This window comes from Canis lupus, chromosome 4, assembly GCF_011100685.1.
Source record: "Canis lupus familiaris isolate Mischka breed German Shepherd chromosome 4, alternate assembly UU_Cfam_GSD_1.0, whole genome shotgun sequence".
NCBI lineage: Eukaryota > Metazoa > Chordata > Mammalia > Carnivora > Canidae > Canis > Canis lupus.
The window spans coordinates 4,219,652-4,237,767 of record NC_049225.1 but is presented as its reverse complement, the minus strand read 5'-3'; the positions used below and the strand labels follow the sequence as shown (position 1 = coordinate 4,237,767).

Here is an 18,116-nt window from a genome sequence, read left to right as displayed (position 1 = left end):
GGCCTCAGTGGTTCTGACTGACCCCCTCCCCAGATCCTCGGGGTACTAGCTGCGCTGCTGGGAGTTGAGGGGTGCAGCACCACGCACTGTGTGGATCTCCTGAGAAAGACCCCTGGTCACCGCCAAGACCAGGCAGGCGCCGCAGCACGGTTCCCTTCCTCTCTCTGGGTATACGTGACCTCAAAACCAAACTTACTCTTGGGCATTTCTGGATTTAGAAATAAACATCGCCCCAGCCTGAGATGTCCAAGGAAAAACGCGGGCCACTTCCCAGCTAGTTTTATTTGTGGTGGGAAAAAAAAGGGGGGGCTTACAAACTTTGTTTTGAAATAAAAGAATGAACTTCTGCAAACCAAGTAAGCGAACGTCAGCAGATAGCGGGAGACCCCGGGCGGTAGTTGCGGGGGCGCTGCAGGTGCTGTGCGGGCGGGCGGGCGCGGTCCTGCAGGCCTGAGGAGTCTGCGCTGGAACCACGAAGGGGGCGAAGGGGGCGTCTGCAGGGGACAGCGCCGGCTGTGCCGTAGGGGGGCGGGGGCCTGTGGGGCGGGTGGGCGTCGGGCGGGGGCTGTGGGTGACGGGGTCCGTGGGGGGGCCGCGGATGATGGGAAGCGGGGGCCCGTCGGGGGGCCGCGGATGACGGGGGCAGGGCGGGGGCCGTCGGGGGTCCGCGGATGACGGGGGCGGGGCGGGGGCCGTCGGGGGGCCGCGGATGACGGGGGCAGGGCGGGGGCCGTCGGGGGTCCGCGGATGACGGGGGCGGGGCGGGGGCCGTCGGGGGTCCGCGGATGACGGGGGCGGGGCGGGGCCTCGGGGGGGCCGCGGATGACCGGTGCGGGGCGGGGCCTCGGGGGGGGCCGTGGATGACGGGGGGCGGGGCGGGGGCCGTCGGGGGTTCGCGGATGACGGGGGCGGGGGCGGGGGGCCGTCGGGGGGGGCCGTGGATGACGGGGGGGCGGGGCGGGGGCCGTCGGGGGTTCGCGGATGACGGGGGCGGGGCGGGGGGCCGTCGGGGGGGGCCGTGGATGACGGGGGGCGGGGCGGGGGCCGTCGGGGGTTCGCGGATGACGGGGGCGGGGCGGGGGCCGTCGGGGGTTCGCGGATGACGGGGGCGGGGCGGGGGGCCGTCGGGGGGGGGCCGTGGATGACGGGGGGCGGGGCGGGGGCCGTCGGGGGTTCGCGGATGACGGGGGCGGGGCGGGGGGCCGTCGGGGGGGGCCGTGGATGACGGGGGGGCGGGGCGGGGGCCGTCGGGGGGCCGCGGATGACGGGGGCGGGGCGGGGGCCGTCGGGGGTCCGCGGATGACGGGGGCGGGGCGGGGGGCCGTCGGGGGGGGCCGTGGATGACGGGGGGCGGGGCGGGGGCCGTCGGGGGTTCGCGGATGACGGGGGCGGGGCGGGGGCCGTCGGGGGTCCGCGGATGACGGGGGCGGGGCGGGGGCCGTCGGGGGTCCGCGGATGACGGGGGCGGGGCGGGGCCTCGGGGGGGCCGCGGATGACCGGTGCGGGGCGGGGCCTCGGGGGGCCGCGGATGACGGGGGCGGGGCGGGGGCCGTCGGGGGTCCGCGGATGACGGGGGCGGGGCGGGGGCCGTCGGGGGGCCGCGGATGACGGGGGCAGGGCGGGGGCCGTCGGGGGTCCGCGGATGACGGGGGCGGGGCGGGGGCCGTCGGGGGTCCGCGGATGACGGGGGCGGGGCGGGGCCTCGGGGGGGCCGCGGATGACCGGTGCGGGGCGGGGCCTCGGGGGGCCGCGGATGACGGGGGCGGGGCGGGGGCCGTCGGGGGTTCGCGGATGACGGGGGCGGGGCGGGGGGCCGTCGGGGGGGGCCGTGGATGACGGGGGGCGGGGCGGGGGCCGTCGGGGGTTCGCGGATGACGGGGGCGGGGCGGGGGCCGTCGGGGGTCCGCGGATGACGGGGGCGGGGCGGGGCCTCGGGGGGCCGCGGATGACGGGGGCGGGGGGGCGAGCGGCGCGGGGCAGTGGGGCGGGGGGGCCACAGGGCCGCGGGCGGGCGCGGGCGGGCGCGGGCGGGCGGCGCGGGCAGTGGCGGGGCGCGCGGGGCTGGCGGGCGCGGCCCTGCCAATCGCAGACAAAGGCCGCCCCAGTGAATCATGTGGTGCCGGGGGAGGAAGTGCGGCTTGTTTTCTTTCCTCCAGTCGCGGGGCTGCGGGCGGAGCGCGATGCTCGGAGACCCCCGCGGGGGCGGCGGCGGCGAGCCCCGATGAGGCGGCCCCGGCCCCGCAGCAGCGCCCCCGGCCCGATGGAGGCCCCGCCGTGGGACCCGGTCCGCAACGACTCGCTGCCGCCCACGCTCACCCCCGCGGTGCCCCCGTACGTGAAGCTCGGCCTCACCATCGTCTACACCGTGTTCTACTCGCTGCTTTTCGCGTTCATCTACGCGCAGCTCTGGCTGGTGCTGCGCTACCGCCACAAGCGGCTCAGCTACCAGAGCGTCTTCCTCTTCCTCTGCCTCCTCTGGGCCTCCCTGCGGACCGTCCTCTTCTCCTTCTACTTCAAAGACTTCGTGGCGGCCAACGCGCTCAGCCCCTTCGTCTTCTGGCTGCTCTACTGCTTCCCCGTCTGCCTGCAGTTCTTCACGCTCACGCTCATGAACTTGTACTTCACGCAGGTGAGTCGCGGAGAGCGGCGCGGGGGCGGCGGGCACCTGGGGGCGCTCACCTGGCCGACGGCAGGGACCCGGGAAAGGCACCGGCTCGGGGTCTCCCGCGCCCCGTCCCACCTGCCGGCCTCTCTCGCAGGTGTCGCCCCCCTCCCCGCCCCCATTCTCTAAAGAGGGGGAAGAGAAAGAAAGTGAGGCTGGAGTCACGGCACGTCCTCCCGGGGGTACGCGCCCCTGTCCCCGCACACAGCGGAACTGGCACCGACGGGCGGAGTGCCCACGAGGGAGACTTGAACTCTAGGATTTCTGCTCCCTCTCCTCATCCCAAAGTCCCCAGCCCGAGCCTGGAGAAATCATCTGGAGAAGTCGTCTGCGTGTTGGCCTCCAGATGTGGGTCAGACGCGTTTTTTTGTGTTTTGGGTTTTTAAAAAATTTTTAATTATTATTACTTTTTTTGAGCGGTGGCAGGGCGGGACTGTCCCGTGTTGGATGAGAGATCTTTAAACCTCCTGCTTCGGAGCCCTGCTGAATGAACTAGAGCTTAAGATTTCATCTCCCAGGGTTGCTAAACATCAGACTGGGTAACACCCAGCTCCCCAGCTGCTGCGGCAGGAGGTGGGGCTTGCTGTCTGAGCGGCTCTGAGAGACCCCAAGAAAAAGCCATAAAGTTTACTGGGGCTCTTTTACAGGCACAGAGGAGCTGATTTATGAGGCATATTGTTAATAAGCTAATGGGAAAACACATGAATTGATTTGGCTGCTGTGACCTAAGGAAAGTACAGTAAATGTAAAGTGCTTTGCAAATCCTGTGTAAAGTAATGCAGAAAGGTTTAATTACACAATGCCATCCTCATCCCATCTGATTCTCGTTAGCCTTCCAAGCACTAAAATGTCCATTTTCACTAGGACTCTACCTGTGTCACCCGGTGAGGGTAATTGAAGAGCTCTCTCACAGAGGCTTTGTACAGGCAGGAATTCTGTTCCTTTTAACAGTCCTTATTTCTCTAAAGAAAATGCCTTTGCTTAAAAAAAAAAAAAAAAGAGAGACAAGAAAAAGTAGAAAAGGATTACCCTGTTGTGGTGGGAGCCCCTAACTGAAAATCTGCAGGAGATATGTCTGGCTACAAAATAGCATATGTATTATTTAGTAGCTTTTATACTCTTATCAAAACAGGTCTGTTTCGGTAGGCTTCTGAAAGTCTGGTGTATCCACGTATTTTCCAATCCACAGATACTGGGTATTATCTGTCCAAATACTACTTTTGAGCCCAAAAACTAGTTCAGGCAGTCATCAACTTCATCATAGACACTCCAGCTTTTTAATTGGTTTGAAAAGGGTTGTTCCAGCAAGATGTAAAGGTCAGGTAGGTTGATGTTACTTCAAGAACTGTGACACTGGTGATCTTACCTTGTATTGAGATCCTTGTGTCCCTATTTTAGAGGAAAAAACAAGGGGGAAGAAAAGGGGAAACACAGGCCAGTGCCATGGCTCTCTGCTAATCACATGCAAATTCTGTACTCAGCTGGATTAGGGGCAGGGCTGCACATTTTCTGCACCATCTGCTGGTTGGCAAGTAAATGCTGAGCGAGGGAAAGAGTGACCAGGCAGACAGAGCCACTCAAGCCCAGAGGCCTCAAGCCCTGGCTTCTTTGTGTCTTCCGAGCCTCATTTCTCTTTCTATCTCCAGAGTGGCTGGCCAGAGAAGGTGCTCCCTAACTAAGTGCTGGCATCCGAGACTGCAGAGCAAAGCCACACACTGGCCTCCTGACAAAATATTCTGGTGTTTCTGGGGAGTTATAGAGGGGTCACCCTTTGACTCTCAGCTCTGAGGTCTCTCTCCCTCTCCCTCTTCCCTCCCACGTGCCTTCTCTTAGACAAAGTTCCCAAGTACTTCAAGTACTGACATTGCCCCCCCACCCCCCCGCCGCCCCCGGGGCGGGCGAGGGGGCAGGCGAGGCGGGGGTGGGGTGGGGGGTGTGGGGGTGTGGGGGTTGGTGGCTTTAAGAGTTACAGCCACTGGGGCCCATCTCAGAACAAGTTCATCATATTTGGGAGGGAGGGAGCTAGCAGCAAATAATTAAGAAGCTCCTGGGTACTGGGTGCTAGGCACAGTTCCAACTGGTTTGCCTTATTCTTTGCAAGAGCCCTCTGAAGAAAGTGATGAGACTGTCCCCATTTTGGGGGAGGATAAGGGAAATTAAATAGCTCACTCAAGTTATGTGGTCAGGGCCGGAGGAGCTGGGAGCCCCCCCACCCAGGTCTGACATCTGAGCGATGGTCCATGCTTTGTGGGACAGTATTGGAAGGGGGAAACATACCCTAGCATACCCTGCCCCTGCAAGCTGAGCCCCAGGCAGGGGAGGTACAGAGCGCAGACCCCAGCCAGGGAAGCCGTAACTCAGGGGGACTTGCAGAAGGTGGGTGGCTTGGGTGGGACCTGAGCCCTTTGTGGCAGTTCGGGAGGCCAGCTGGGAAGAAGGAGCAGGCAGCATCAGGGGAGCGGTGTGGCAGAGACTTGGAGAGGAACTGGGCGGTGCTCCTGGAGCCGAAGGAAGTCTTCACTGTCACTGTCCCGTGCTCTGTGCCTGGCCCGGTGCCTGGAGCTTACTTACACGTCTCTATGGAGCCTTCCTGATAACATGGGAAGAAGGGTATTATCATCTCTCCTCTGAGGGGTGGGTTGGTGAGGTGCTTGCCCACAGGGCCCTGCAGCCTCTGGGGCACCTGGGCCAGGCAGGTGTGCGGTACACCTGCCACAGTGCAGTCCCTTGGGGCTTGGGGCTCGGGGCTCGGGGTAGAAGGCTGTGTCCTGGGCTCTTAGCTTCTCCCATTCCATCTGCAATCTGCCTCCTCTTGTGCTGGCCTGAGGAGGCGCAGGGTTGTCCCAAGTGACTCGAGTGTTCACTTCCCACCTTGCCCTGCCTCTGGGCCACATCTACACCATGGACTCTGTGGATAAATCCTGACTCTCTCTGCTTATCCTCCTTCCATCCAATCCCTTCTCCAGGTGTGGCCACACAGACAGTGTGCTAGTGCCCACCCAGTGTCTCCTCCCAGGTCCCCATCTGCTCCCTTTCATTCTCTGCCTGCCTAGGGACCTTACCACCTACAGAAATCCCAAGTGGGGCAGATACTGCCCTCTGAGGTCCTGGTGCCCTCTGACCTCCCAGGCGCTGGTTGGCCTCTGCTAGGACTCGCCACAACTGGCTTTGTTCTCCTGTCTACACTTCTTGGGTCTGAGCCTTCCCAGCTCAGCAAGCACCTGTCCATGGAGTGGGGTGGCTAGGTCCCCTGCTTCCTAATTCCTCTGAGCAGTTCCCCTGGGGTTTTGTCCCCAGTGACCTGGGGTGAGGGTCGCATCTCCTGCCAGCAGGCTGATGACTCCTTTTCTCTGATCTCTACCTTCTTTCACAGGCGGGAAGGCGGGGAGGTGGCTGGACTGGTTCTGCTGACTATTAGCAGGCCCCATGCAAGGTGTGTGAAGGGCTGGCCCCAGTGTCTGGGCCTGTGTTTGGAACACAGGATCGAGTACCTGCCATTTCTGGCTCTAGTCCCCCAGCACCAGTTCTGGGTACAGGCAAACTCCCACTCAGCTCCTTGTTGCCCTAGGAAATAGTAGGGCCGAGGCTTGAACCAAGGACTTTCCTCCAGAACCTGCTTTTCTAGCACCATTTGACTTCCAGATAGAGGTTTCAAGTGGAGCAGGACCCTGACACCTGAAGCAGGTGGAAGCCTCTCTCTGTACATGAGGTGTGGTGCCATCCACCCCCGGCTGTGGAGTGGATGCTCAGTAGCGAAGGCTGCCAGCTTCTGTTCTGGAGCAGCCCCCTGGGCACGGCAGGTCTCCCTGTAGAGCTCATAGTGTGGCCGTGGGTTCGGTGATACCTGGGCAGCTGTGTTTTCCAGCCATTTCCCTGGGAATTAGGAGTCTGGACCCTGGGGGTCCCCACGTTTGGTGGAGTGCACTCAACTTCTCACTGGTTTAGCTGTGTCTTGAGCCCAAAGACAAATTCCTGCCATTACAGAAGGGTATTTTGAGGAAGGAAAAGGAGAATTGAACTCTCCGGACGTGTGTGTGTGTGTGTGTGTGTGTGTGTGAGAGAGAGAGAGAGAGAGAGAGAGAGAGAGAGAGAGAGAGAGAGAGAGATTAATGGATGCTGACGCAGGAGCCAGGACGCTAGCGTGTCTTAGAGGGCAGCTGGGAAGCTGCAGGGTGGTTATGGGGGTGGAGCTGAGGCTCATGGCAGGTGTTGGAGCTCACTGTGGGGCCCAAGGCTCATGGCCAGGGGGTCAGAGATGGGCAGGGCCTCGTCGGTGTTGGAGCACGTAATAGAAGTCTGGGGGCCATGGTGTGCCAGCAGAGGCCTCTAAGTCAGGAAGCAGCACTGCAGATGGAAGGAGCAGGGACTCTGTGGGCAGAGCTGAGCTTGTATCCTGGCCTCCATGGCTGGTTACTGACCTTTCTCTCCGGGAAAGCGGCAACCACGGTGCTCATCCCCAGTTGGAGCAGGTGAAAGAGATACTTCTTTGTTGCAAAACCTTTGCACTTCAGCAGAGATGGTCTTTCTCCATCTGGTGGGAGGGACTCTGGCTCTTGCCCGGATACCAGACCACAGTCTTGAAGGTCAGACCCCAGTGCCGGCTCTGCCTTTGGTTACCCCACAGTGTCATCACAATGACTTTTACAACCATGTGGCAGCAGCATTCCTGTGTGTGAAATGGCAGCAGTGCTCGGCCTGCCCTTAGGGGAAGAGTGTGGAAATGAGTGCTCCTCACAGCTCCAGCTCCCAAAGCCCAGAGCTGGGATGAAGTAAGAGGTTCAGGGGCTCTTCATTTTGCAGAGGAGCCAAAAGAGGCCAGGAGAATTCTAGTGACTCATCCAAGGCCACCCACCCTGGCCTGAAGAGCCGGGACAAGGCCCAGCACCTTGTGAGCCTGTGCTTCCTGCACACACTACCCCGAATTCGAAATGCACTCCTGTTCTCATCCTTGCCGATAGGAGACTCCGAGGCAGCCAAACTTGAATCCAGAGACCCTCTCTCCACCCCTACCAGGAAAAGGGAGATACTGACTTTAGGAATAAGTGAATCTTGCTGTGGCTCTTGGCAGCCAATTTAATCAAGAAACGTTTACCAAATACCTATCGTGTGCCAGGAGTTGTAAGGAGAGACACTTCTAGGCCTGTTGGTGATTATGACAAAGAAGCTTAGGAACATACAAGGCAAGCCTTTGACTCTCCCAAGTACCTTATTTCAAAGCTGGGACCAGACACTCCTACCAGAGCAAGGAATATGCTCGGCCTCACCTCTTTGCATCACAACTGTGAGCTCCTGGTCCCTGGCACTAGCTCCTTGTGGTCACTCAGTGGGCTCCCTGCCTCCAGAGCTGTGTGTATATGTGTGTGTGCGCGTGCTCCTCTGCAAGGGCATACACGCGGAACCCAGGAAAAGTTTCCTTATTTGCATTTAGTCTACCATCTGCCACCAGCCCCTCCCAGGATGTAGCTTCCCAGCCTCACTTCTAAAAATTTCCCCCAGAAAAGGCCTTCTGATCCTACAGCCTGGTTGCCCAGGATCTCTCCTTGAAGCACAAGGTTTTATTTCCCTCTGCTCCTGTTATAATTGCTTCAGTGCCAACCTAAGTTGACCCACGTTTCATTCATGCCCTCCACACTCTTGGTAATGATTAGACTCATGGCATACCCCAAGTTCCACACCCCTGACCTTGATGCCTCAATTTCTCAAGAGCAGAAGCTGAGCTGAGTGTTGCCAGCTTCCTCCTGTGTACTGAGCACAGACCTGCAGCTCCTGTCCCCACCAGGGGCCTTGGTCTGGGTCCCACACACCCTGCCACCTACAGGGTTTGGTGGCATCTTTTAGCTCCCTGGGCTTTCCCTGGGTCAGACAAGCAGGGAACAGTAGGGGCCTGCTTATTCCCCAGGGTGAGGGGCTGCCCACAGCTGTGTCCAGCAGCAGGTGTCCACCCAACAAGGGGGCTGTCATAGGTTTCTCATCTTAACCCTGAGGCCTCCCGTGCCGAGAGGGACTCACCACGGACACGATGGGCCGGACAGTGAGGCCTGACCTGAGAAGGACATTGGCAGAAGGGAAGGCTACCCATCCATGTGACATCACACAGAGAGTCGTAGGTTTTCGAGAACAACAAATCATGTGATCTGGAGAGTGGCTTTCGTCAGTGAGTTCCTGTTCTCCTTGCAGCTCCAGTGAGAGGAGGGGGGCCTCTTCCTGGTCTGTGGGTCTCAGTCCTGACGTTCCGGCAGGTCGGTCCTCTCGGGACAGAGATAGCCTCGGCCAGCAGCCAGACAACACCTGGCCCACTGGCACTCAGGGAGGTCTGCAGAGGCTTGTGAATATTTTACTTTTTCTTTATCCCAGGGCTAAAGTTTAGAGTCTGTTAACCAGTGAGGACAGATAAGGATGAGTGGTTTTTTCTCGGCAAGTAGCTTGATTTCTTCAAATGTGCTCATGGAGAGCCACAAGAAAGGAAGGAGCACCAGGAGCCCACGTCGGTATTTTAGCCCTTGTGAGCCCCATACAGTCTCTGCTGTGTGTTCTGTGTGTGTGTGTGTGTGTGTGTTTTAAATACTTCTCTTTTAATAGATAAAAGCTGCTCTGAGTTCACAGGCCATATGAAAACAGGCTGTGGGCTGGATTTGGTCCTTGGGACAAGATTAGAACAAACCCAGCATTTATCACCAAGCTCCCGGCCCATCTTTATCCTGTTGTTTTTTGCTGGGACAAGTTGGAAACATGCTTGGATTTTCATCTCACCCTTAGAGATGCTCTGAGCAAATCTTATTGATCACCTAAGCAGATGCCTGGGACCTGAGGCGGGGAAGGGCAGACATAGAGACGGGAGTGCTGTGAGCCACATGCCACCCATAGCACACAAAAGGGAACCTGTCCCTTGCCTACCAGGGGCTGGGGAGACACAGAGGAGGCTTGATGTCTTGTGATGTCATCAGTGCTCTGCCACTTTAATAGCAGACACACTTGCTAGACATGACCCACAGGGCGAAAATCCCCACCCAATGGCATCAGCATCCCAGGCTGTGCCTCCTCCTGCTGCCCTCCTGGGCTGCCAGACTGAAGAGCTGTCGGGGGCTGCGCTGTCCTCAGGCATCATGCATGAAACAGAGGAGATGGCACACATCTGCCTACACACAGCTTTCGCATGGTGACATTCATTCAACAAGTGTGTTTTTAAAATTAAGGTAAAATTTACATAACACAAAATTAACCATCGTATTATATACAGTTGAGTGGCTTTCAGGCCATTTATGCTATGCAACTAGCAGCTCCGTTTAATCCCCAAACATTTCCATCTCTCCTAACCACCCCCCACCCCTCCTTGTACCAGCCCCGGGCAGCCATGAGTGTGCTTTCTGTCTCTGCATTTGCCTGTTCTGGATATTTCACATCAGGGGAATCACACAGTAAGTGGCCTTCTGTGCCTGGCTTCTCTCGACGAGCGTGATGTTTTTGAGACTCATCCATGTTGTGACAGGTGTCATGACATTGTTTGTTTTTGAGGCTGGATGAAACCCTGTTGTAAGTGTCTGCCACAGGCGGTCACACTTTCCCCCGTTGATGGACATTAAGGTGATGTCCTGTCTTGTGTTTCTGAGTGCCTGTTTTTCTTTAAATGCTGTGTAGACAAGATTAAGGGCAAACATAGCTCCTACCTTGATGGAAGTTGGCATTGAGTGGGAAAATAGACTACATGATCAATAGCTCTTGTGCCTTTGGCCAGCATGACTTGGTGACAGTCCTTATAGCAGTGACACAAAGTAGGATGTTTCCAATAGAAGGTTGGGGGCTTAAGTCACTCCTTCATATCTATGATTAGGGGACATGTTTTAAAGGAACCAGTGACGGGGATCCCTGGGTGGCTCAGCGGTTTAGCGCCTGCCTTTGGCCCAGGGCGCGATCCTGGAGTCCCGGGATCGAGTCCCACATCAGGCTCCCGGCATGGAGTCTGCTTCTCCCTCCTCCTGTGTCTCTGCCTCTCTCTCTTTCTCTCTCTCTCTCTCTATCATAAATATAAATAAATAAATAAATAAATAAATAAATAAATAAACAAACAAATAAATAAATCTTAAAAAAAAATAAAGGAATCAGTGGTTTTTGCTGTTATTTAAAGGGTGGGCAGAGGCACTTGGGTGGCTCAGTGGTTGAGTGTCCACCTTTGGCTCAGGGCGTGATCCCAGGGTTGTGGGATGGAGTCCCACATCGGGCTCCCCGGAGGGAGCCTACTTTTCCCTCTGCCTGTGTCTCTGCCTCTCTCTCTGTCTCTCATGAATAAATAAAATCTTTTAAAAAATGATTGGGCAACTCCATTTGCTCTGGTTTGTTCATGGCAGCAGCCTCCTGAGCTTTATAGCATCAGAACAGAAAGGTGGTGCTTGGAGGAAGTCTGGTTAGGTCCCGGTCCTCCCCTTGGGGCCATTCCGAGCGGATACAGTCCCTCCTCCCAGGACAGGACAGCCCTTCACAGATGTGATGGCTGATGCATCCTCCCAGGTACTGTCCGCTTGGGGTGGGACATTCTCAGTTCCTTTCATTGTTTCTGATGGGATGTGGGTTTGTCTCTCACCATCCTGGTCCCTGTCCCTGGAGGCCCCACCCAGTGGCCTGCGGTGAGCTGGGGGCAGCTCCAGGAGCAGAAGGAGGCCTGGCTCCCCGCTGTCAGCCCGCGCTGCTTCCTCTCTGGGAAGTACCGAGGGCAGGGCTGTCAGCGGCAGGATTTGAGGAGCATCGTCTATGCTGTCTTAGTCTGCTCGGGCTGCTGTAACAGATACCACTGACTGCGCTTCAAGAAATGTATAGCTCGTAGTTCTAGAGTTGGGAGTCTGAGATCAGGGTGCACCATGCTTGGGCTCTGGCGAGAGCGTCCTCAAGGCTGCTGATGGCAGCTTCTCCTAGCGTGCTCACGTGGTGGAGGTGTCCTTCGTGCTCCTCAGGTGTTCTTTTATACGTGTGTGTTACACACATCTGGAAACAATTACAGGCAGGGCCTTGACCGACCGATCATGATGCGCGGTGGTGGCTGTGGTACGAGTGGTTCAGGTACACAGTGATGACCACGGCACCTTGTGCGGTCAAGGTCCTTTCTGTTCGCGAGGCTGAAGAGAGAATCCTGCCAGGGAGGCAGATCTGCGTGGTCAGTCTCCATCCGGCCCCGTGAGAGTGGAGTAGGTAGGCCAGGGGTGGGATGATGCTTCCATGACTCAGGCTGATGTGGGGGCTGCTGGGCCCACCTCCCCTCCTCCTCCCCTGAGAGGTGGGGCCCACGCCACTTGTGAAGCACAGCTGTAGTGGTGCCAGTGGGGCTTCTCAGGGCAGAGGCCACAGGCTGGCTTTGGGGAAGGCACTTCAGGTCCTAGAGTTTTAAAGGTAAAAGGCAGCTGAATGGATATTGGGACTAACCCTTTGGTCTCACTGATAGACATCAAGGCCCAGAAAGGTGAAGAGAGGTCACTGGGGCTGAGCCTAGCAGGTTCATGGCTGTCTGGCCACACTCTGAATCCAGATGCCAGGTGCCCAACAATGGGGAAAAGCAAGGGAACGGAAGGCCAGGGCTCAGGGTGTTGCTGGCTGACTGTGAGGCCTCTGGACAGAGGTACACTCTTTGGGGTGCCACCACCACCTACCACCCACCCCCCATCCATGTCTGGGCTGCCTGCTGGCCTGACTTAATCCATGCAGGCCGAGAGCCTTCTGGGCGGCCAGGCTGGTGTGGGCACCGTCAGGTGGAGCCCGGTGCTGTTGACAAGGACAGGACGGGGAGCTGATGAGGGGTGGAGGCGGAACAGAACTTGGCTGGACTGGAAACAGGAGAGGATGGGAGGAAGCAAGTGGAGACGGCTCTCTCATGTGAGGCCTTCTCTGTTCGCTGGGTGAACATTGAGAGTCAGGGGCAGTTTGGGCATGAGGCCCAGCTCCTGGCCCCATCGTGTGGGTGACACAGACGTGCATGTGCCGGCATGTGGGTGCCTGGAAGGGCATCTTGGGTGCCAGGTCAGCCAGACAGGACAGGACAGCAGAACTCCCGGGAGGGCTGGAGGAGGCTAACGGCACCTGCAGAGAGTTCTGGGCTTGATAGACGTGCAGCAGGGAGGCAATATCGCTGTCTGGGTCCCGAGATCACATGAGCAAGCCACTCACCCGAGTGTGGGGGGCCCTGTCTGTGGGCCTTGGGACAGCTCGAGGCCTGGACATGAGCAAGACTCACTTCTTGAGCCGTGAGTTTACCATGTTCAAAGACAGGAGTTGAAATGGTGAAGCCCTGACCCTGGAGCCCAGTCGCCTCCCTGCAGGGACCTCACACTTGGCCAGCCCAGGACCCAGACAGAGCACACCTCGGCTTCAGGCTGCTGCACCCTGGGATTATATGGCACCTGCAGTGTACGCCTCTGTCCGTCATGGGGTTCCACAGCTCTAAGTACACAGACAGCCTCTGCATACATGAAGACGCTGCGCTGGCCCTCACTTTCGTAAAGAGCTGACCTGGATGGCTGACACCCAGGGCTGTTTTTTGTTCAACCTCGGGGATTGCAGAAAGGGAGCAATGTTGTGTTTGGTCTTGGGACCTCTAATCGTCATGTCACCCTGCTCTGCTGGATGAAGGTGCTCAGCGCATGGAAACAGATGGAGCCAGCTGACCAGTGACTGTCACCTGGGGAGGTCAGGGCCAAGGGTTTGCATCATGTTTCCTCAACATACCAGGAAGTGGGCAGTGCAGACGGACCATAAAAGTGAACAGCGAATGTGTCATTGTTCCTAACCTTTCTGAATATGAAAGTTCCTTTTATGGTCAAGAAGGCCTCTGTGGTCACAGTTTAGTAGTGGTGCATTTAGAGTCATGGTTTGAGAACATATACAAGGGCTGATAATGGCAACAGGGGGAGCAAACGCATCAACACTTACAGAGTGTCAGTGCAGTGACACATGTTTGTCTAAGTGCCAGGTGTGTGTTCATTCACCTGATCCTCACAGAACTGACCAGGTGGGTACTGTGGTTAATGAGGCCCTTGAGGCACAGAGAGGTTAGGTAACTTTTCCAGAATTACACAGCTGATGATTGGTGCAGCCAGGATTCAAGTCCAGGTGAGCGAGCTTGAGTCCACACTCTTAGCCATCTTTTTGTGCTTTTGTGCCAGGGATGGACACTCAGCTGTGACACTTCCTCTCATCCTGTTGACAGTGGGACGCTGGGCCTTAGTGAGAATGCATGTTTCAACCTTGAGATGTTGCAAACAAGTCATGATGGGTGAACAAACAAGTTGCACAAGGGTGTGGATGGTATTCATACTGTTCAGATGAAGTGAAAAACCACACAAGACAGTACTACGTATGTATTATTGTAAGGCATATTGAGACGCTGTGTTTTATTTGGGAATGCACGCACACACAGTTAAAGTACAAGGCGTCCTGGGTACGGGAAGGCTAGATTCAGGAAGTGGTCACCTCTGCGGAGGAGGGAGGGATTAGAACTGGAGACACAGATGCCTGGGGCAGCTTCACTGATATCTTTTTTATGTGTTAAAAATAAAACAGGACTGGAGCAAACATGGCAATTACAGGTCGGACCGCGTGGTGGGTACGTGAGCCTTGGTGAGGTAATTTCTTTGGGTATATGTGACACATACTTTATAATGAAGTGTAAGCCTTCCAGAAATCGGTTACTTTTTCAAGTGAATTTGCTTATATGCATCTAAAGAGAGTGCGCATGTGAGCAACACAGACCTACTGGTTTTCTTTGACTTCCACCTGCTTGTGTGCGCAGCCTCAGACCTGCTTAGCTCCCGGGAGGGCCTCCCCGGGGCCTCAGCCCACCCGTCCGGGCACAGGGGTCAGGTGCGCCCAGCCGGGGTGCGGGCCAGGGAGCCTGCGGGCGGGGCGGCCAGGGGCTGTCCTCTCTGCGTGCTCGTTTCCAGGAAGCGCAGCCCCAAGACCCAGGTCTGTTCGGTGTGGGGTTTACAAGGCAGGATGGTACATGCAGCGACTCCGGGTCAAGTGCAAGTCTGGGAGCGCAGTAGCCCATTGAGTCGCCACCAACCCCGCCTGCGGGAACGGAGAGCTTACTTTGTGGCGCTGAATGCGCAGCGGACACTGTCATATCCACAGAGAACAGCATGGGACGTTTCTGCCAGAAGCAGCCAACATGACATTAGGAAAAAGGACCCTGAGGCAGCAAATGCCAGCTTGAGTCAGCAGGAGGAAACACAGGCAGCAGGCAGGAGCTCAAAGGGCAGGACACGCTTGGTGATGCGGTCAGCCACTAGAATTTACGAGGGGAGGAAGGCCGAGGTCAGCAGCCGCTCTAGGCCTTTCTGCTTCTGTCCCAGCAACGGCGTCATCTGCAGGCCCTCCTGCGTCATCTGAAAGGTGACGCCAGGGGCCTGGGGTTACTGAGGGGACCCTGGGCAGGCCCGCGGGTCGGGGGGGGGTGCCCACATTCTGCTGCAGCCTCAGGGGGGTCAACCTGGGGCAGCTTCCAGCTTTACCTCACACCTTCCTGGAACTGGGTCTTAAATCGGAATCCAAGGACCCAGGGTCCCCCACAGCGACATCCTCCAGCCCAACGACTTGGGAAATCGCCTGCCTTTCTTCCCGAGGCGGCCGCTCTGGCGGCGGAAAGGACCCCGAGAGCAGGCCTCAGGGGCGGGAATGCTGGGGAGGCCCGACGGCAGCGCCCAGCCGCAGCGCTCAAGGCCGCGGCGACTCCGGAAAACCCTGGTGTTCTCCCCAACTGCGAAGACGCCGAAGGGGTGGCAGGGAGAGGCCTCACTCCTTCTTTCGCCCTTCTGTTTCCCCAAGAAGCAGCTGGGACTCTCCCTTCAGGACAGGGTTCCAGGCTGACCTCATGGTCCCCTGGGCCACCTCCCCCTGCCCCCTGTGACCCCCTCTTGGGCCCTCCTTCCTGCCTCAGTTTTTCCACCGTCTGCCTCCCTCTGGGGGCACCATCCACACCCCTGCTGTCCAGCTGCTCCTTCCCTCTGTCAGTCTGGGGCACAGGCCTCTTCTCCTTACCTCTAGGTCTCCCGGTCTTAAAACCAAGCTCCCCCCGCCCCCCCCCCCCGCGCCCGGCCAGCCGCCCTCTTCCATTTCCCACAGGTGCCCTCCGCCTGCAGTGCCCATCCCGGGCCTGCCCGCACCCAGGCCTCCTCTGGGAGAGCAGCCGCTTGCTGACTGTGGTACCTCCACCCAGCACCTCCTGCGCTTCTGGCTGTGCTGGGAGCCTGCTCAGGCCTGACCTGCCTCAGACTTGCCTCTGGCCTCGCCTGGGGCTGAGGTCCCCCATTGGCAGCCTCCTCTCCTCACATCTCTCACTTCATGACTCCTTGTGCCTTTGCTCGCCTCCCCATGCCATATCGTGCCTCCTCGTGTTCCCTCACACCTCCCCACATCCCCCTCGCCCCCTCATGCCTCATCACACCTCCTGGCACGCCCTCACACCTCTCTACACCTCCCGTGCCCCTTCACGCCTCCTCATACTTCTCTGTGCTTCCCTAACACCCTGTCATATCTCCTCACACCTGTCCACACCTCCTCATACTTGTCCACCACCTCAGATACCCATCACACCTCCTCATACTTCTCCACACCCTTTCCCACCTCCCAAAACCTCCTTACACCTCCTCACGCCCATCTATACCCCCCTCACACCTGTCTATATTCCCTCACACCTAGCCACACCCCCTCACACCTGTCTACACCCCCTAATACCCATCGATACCCCCTCACACCTGTCCGCATCTCCCCACACCTACGCACACCTCCTCCGATCACCTCACACCTCTCCACACCTCTGCTCTCCTCATGCCGCTGGCATGTCTGTGTCTGGTTGTGTCTTAAGGTCAGAGACCAGCTTTTCCCATTTTTATAGTTCCCGAGTCCAGATTCAGCGCACCAAATTGTTGGCCTGTGTGAACATCTTCATTGTGAACGTAGGAATGATATGAATTTTTGTCTGGCCTCAGATTTTCCTTAGCTATTCACACGGTCTCTGATTTTACAGGTCTGGCTTTGTACCGAGGAGGCAGGCCCATGCTGTCAGGAGCCCTGTAGAATAGGAAAGGGTAATTACTCTTTGTCTGCCTCCCCCTCAGGAGAGGTCTCCTCCTCCCAGCTGAGTTCCTGCTGAGGTCAGTGGGAGCCAGTGCAGACTGTAGGAGATGGACAGCCAGATAAGGGATCTCCGGCAGGCCAGAAAGCAGGGGCTACCCAGGACATTTAGCTCCAGTTCTGAGCACTAATCAACCTTTAATGACGTCTCTTGAAGCACAGATTTGGGAGGGGGTGGATTTATTTTGCTGGAAACATGATCCAGTTGTTTATACACTTTAATTAAAGGAGACAAAAATTGTAAAAAATATATACATATGTATATACTTATACATGTCTGTGCACACGTGCATGTGTGTGTGTATTTGTGTGCGTGCGGGTATGGGTGTATACAATGACAGAATGTATATATTGCAGTTTAAAATGCCAAGAATTTAAACACAACTTTTTTTCTTTTTTTAAAGATTTTATTTATTTATTTGACACAGAGAGAGCACAAGCAGGGGGAGTGGCAGAGGGAGAAGCAGGGAGTCCGATGTGGGGATCGATCCCAGGACCCCGGGATCCTGACCTGAGCTGAAGGCAGACACTTAACCAACTGAGCCACCCAGGTGCCCCTAAATACAACTTCAAGGAACTTGAATCTGTAAGTTCCTTGGTCGCTTGTAAGTTCAGAATGCTTGCCTGTGAAGATCTGAAAACGTGTTTTAAAGGCGGGGGGTAGGGGGTGTTGGTAGATTTGCTTACTGTAAACTCTCTGGGAACATCTGTGTGCCAGAGGAAGATTTTCTCAGCACAGCTTGAATAGATCCAATTGCATTTAAGACCTAGATTTGTCACAAATTTTCAGCAGTGGATCAAGTTTTTGCAAACCATGGTCAAGGCTTATATTTTGATATTTTGATGTGGTTATCACCTTGGCTTTTAGTTTAAGAGGATCCAGTGATTTACTTACCATCAGATTTTGCCTTTCCCTGGTGATGCCTTTTCCCTCCAGGCTGGGGGATGGGGTGGGGTGGGGTGTCTGAATTCTATGGGTGGGGCCCCGGGGCCCTCTTGGTGTGGGACACCTCACCCCTGGGTTCCTCAGGCTTGGTGTGCTGCCTGGCTGGTGTTCCTGTTTAAGTCCCTGTCCCTGTTTTAAAGTGACCTCACTTCTTGTTTGTTGTGTTGTAATTACTGTGGTGAACAGTGTCCACTCATGCTTAGTATGTAGGGCAGCATTTCCGAAACTGTGTTCCCCAGAACACTCAGAAGACCATAAGCAGCCAGATAAGTTTGGGAAATTGCACATGCTGTATGTTTTGCTTGAAGATTTACAGCACGTATTAGTCTTTTGTAGACTAGGAAATTCCTGCAGGGAAAAACCATTTAGCCTTGCAGCTTCTAAATTTGCTTGATCACA

General features: G+C 57.0%; 2 protein-coding genes and 1 long non-coding RNA gene across 4 annotated transcripts in view; 1 reads left to right on the top strand and 2 right to left on the bottom strand.

Annotated features, from left to right (window-relative positions):
* Positions 1–367: 367 nt before the first annotated feature.
* Positions 368–2,113, bottom strand: LOC119876177 (proline-rich protein 2-like). The gene is made up of 2 exons (XM_038533765.1): positions 2,081–2,113; positions 368–1,930 (listed from the first exon to the last, which is right to left on the bottom strand). The coding sequence occupies exons 1-2, from the start codon at positions 2,111–2,113 to the stop codon at positions 368–370; spliced, it is 1,596 nt and encodes a 531-aa protein (XP_038389693.1).
* An 88-nt stretch (positions 2,114–2,201) lies between these two features.
* GPR137B (G protein-coupled receptor 137B) overlaps positions 2,202–18,116 on the top strand; it is a 45,270-nt gene continuing 29,355 nt past the window's right edge. The window contains exon 1 of one of the 2 annotated variants that reach the window (XR_005357740.1): positions 2,202–2,629. Coding sequence is in view for 1 of the 2 variants with exons in the window: in XM_038533837.1 (XP_038389765.1) it covers positions 2,222–2,629 (408 nt within the window). In the remaining variant the exon portion in view is untranslated. The remainder of the gene's footprint in view (positions 2,630–18,116) is intronic. The other variant, XM_038533837.1, reaches the window with a different exon arrangement.
* On the bottom strand, positions 3,246–7,430 carry LOC111095428. The gene is made up of 3 exons (XR_005357741.1): positions 7,081–7,430; positions 4,940–5,252; positions 3,246–4,051 (listed from the first exon to the last, which is right to left on the bottom strand). It is a non-coding gene; the product is annotated as an uncharacterized LOC111095428 (long non-coding RNA).

Excerpts from the sequence above, each read along its gene's own strand:
- LOC119876177 (XM_038533765.1), bottom strand. The coding sequence starts at position 2,113 with ATGATTCACTGGGGCGGCCTTTGTCTGCGATTG. Across the intron at positions 1,931-2,080 it reads GCGGCCTTTGTCTGCGATTG|GCCCCGCCCCGCCCCCGTCA; the intron begins GCAGGGCCGCGC and ends CGGCCCCCCGAG.